Source organism: Plasmodium gallinaceum, assembly GCF_900005855.1.
Source record: "Plasmodium gallinaceum strain 8A genome assembly, contig: PGAL8A_v1_76, whole genome shotgun sequence".
NCBI lineage: Eukaryota > Apicomplexa > Aconoidasida > Haemosporida > Plasmodiidae > Plasmodium > Plasmodium gallinaceum.
The window spans coordinates 2,067,514-2,069,742 of NW_021628238.1; the positions used below are offsets into that span (position 1 = coordinate 2,067,514).

A 2,229-nucleotide genomic window follows, 5' to 3' on the forward strand; every position below is an offset into this window, starting at 1 on the left:
AAAAAAAATTAAAAAAAAAAAAAAAAAATTTTTTTTTTTTTTTTTTTTTTTTGTATTATACGTATATTTTATCTTGTTTATGAACCTTTACTATTATTATTTATTTCTCTTTCTATTATTTCTTGTTTTACTTTCCCATCTTTATATGTAATAATTTTAGTAGTTTTTTCAATTATTTTATTTCCTTTTGGTATTATTTCTGTCTTTATATTTGTTTCTACAAATGTAAAGAAAAAGAAATATTAAAAAAGTTAAAAAAATATAAAGTATTGGAAAATATAAAAAATATTATTACGTTTGATATTTTCACTGTTATTATTCCCATAGGATTCTACAAAAAAAAAAAAAAAAAATAAAATAAAATTATAATAAAATTAAAATAAAATTAATATTGGAATAAGGATAAAAAAAAATTTCGAATATTACCAAATGATCCTAAATTACTAAAAATGTCATTTTGCATTGTTCTAGTTCTAAAGTTATTCTATTTAAAAAAAAAGAAAAAAAAAAATCAAGTTGTATAACTATATAATTGTATATATAAAATATTTCGATATAAATTTTGCGTCTTTTTAATTATTTATGTAATATAAATATGATGTTAATTTTAAAATTTTTTTTGTATATTTTTGTAAATTGACAATTGTGTATTTATATATATCTTAATAATTTTTTTTTTTTTTTTTTTTTTTATACTTCATTAAAAATATTAGATTTAAAAATATCGTTTAAGTTAATATTTCCAAATACATTTTTAAAAACATTTTCTATTTCTTCATCACTCATTCTCCTAGTTTGATAATTATAATTCATATTATTAGTTGCATTTGAATAATTATTAAAGCTGTTAGAATAAAATCCATTATTTAATTGACTATCATAAATTCTTTTCTTATTGTCATCACTTAAAGTTTCATAAGCTTCTGTTATTTCGCGGAATTTTTTTTCTGATTCTTTTCTATTATTTGGATTTCTATCAGGATGATATTTTAACGCCAATTTTCTATATGCTTGTTTTATTTCATTTTTGCTACTAGTTTTTTTAACATTTAATATATCATAAAAATTTTTACTTGAAAAATGCCTTAAAGAAATTTTTGAAAAGAAATATTTAGTTAATGAATATCAAAGTTTTAATAAATAAAATAATACAAATGGAATATATAAATAATACCTTTTTAGGAATTTAAAATTATTTCTTGTATTTATAAAACTTTTACTTAAAATATTTGATGTAGAAATAATATTAAAAAAATGAATATTTCTTTTTTTAATTAAAAACATTTTTAATATCCTTTTCTTAAAAATTTTTTTTTCCCCATTAATTATATTATTTTTTATTTTATAAGTTACATTATACTTAAAAATAAAAATAAACAAAAAATACTCATATACAGAATTTTTTTTTACTTTCGAATTTTATGAAAGTTTAAAAAAAAAAAAAAAAAAATACTAAAAAGGCTTCTTTAATTTATAACACAAACATTATAAAAAAAAAGATATTTTCAATAGAATATTTTTTTTATCCCTTAATGGAAAAGTTGAAAAAAAATTTTATCTTTTAAAAAAGAAAATTGCTCGTAGCTTTAAATATAAATTAAAAGAATTGTAAAAAAAAAAAAAAAAAATATATATTTTTTTATTATATGCATAAGATTAATAATTTTTTTTTTTTAATTTATATTCAATATATATATTTACTTTGGTAATAAAAAAAAATTAATGCGTCTTTTTAAGAATTTCTTTAAAAAAAAAAATAAAAAAAAAAAAAAATTAAATAAAAATAAAATAAAAATTTGAGGAAAAAACAAATAAAACATAAATAAAAACAAATAAGGAATTATATAGAAAAAAGTAAATTAAATAAATATAAGGATAAAATTATTATGAAACCATATATGAAAAATTATGCATCAAAATTTCATTATATTTAAGAATCTTTAAAATATATATAATCTACAACTCAACATGTATAAAAAATATATATATATGTATATATATAATTCTTTTTATAAATGTGTAATTTTTGTTAATTATAAGAAATTCCTTACGCTTTTTTTAAATTTAACTTAAAAATTATAAATTACTGAATACAAGCAACTTATTTATCATTTTTATTTAATTTTTTTTTTTTTTAAATGTATATATAAAAAATATAAATTTTAATATAGACTAAAATATAAATGTATAAAAAATAATAAATATAGGAAAAAAAAAAAAAAAAAAAAA

The 2,229-nt window shown here is 14.3% G+C and overlaps 1 protein-coding gene across 1 annotated transcript in view; it reads right to left on the bottom strand.

Annotated features, from left to right (window-relative positions):
* The window catches only part of PGAL8A_00242600 (DnaJ protein, putative), a gene marked incomplete at both ends in the record, with an annotated part of 2,638 nt that extends 1,354 nt beyond the window's left edge, over nucleotides 1-1,284 (bottom strand). The window contains 5 exons of the mRNA XM_028671161.1: nucleotides 86-217; nucleotides 296-331; nucleotides 427-484; nucleotides 697-1,084; nucleotides 1,175-1,284. Of these exons, the coding sequence (XP_028527841.1) occupies nucleotides 86-217; nucleotides 296-331; nucleotides 427-484; nucleotides 697-1,084; nucleotides 1,175-1,284 (724 nt within the window). The remainder of the gene's footprint in view (nucleotides 1-85; nucleotides 218-295; nucleotides 332-426; nucleotides 485-696; nucleotides 1,085-1,174) is intronic.
* Nucleotides 1,285-2,229: the final 945 nt, after the last annotated feature.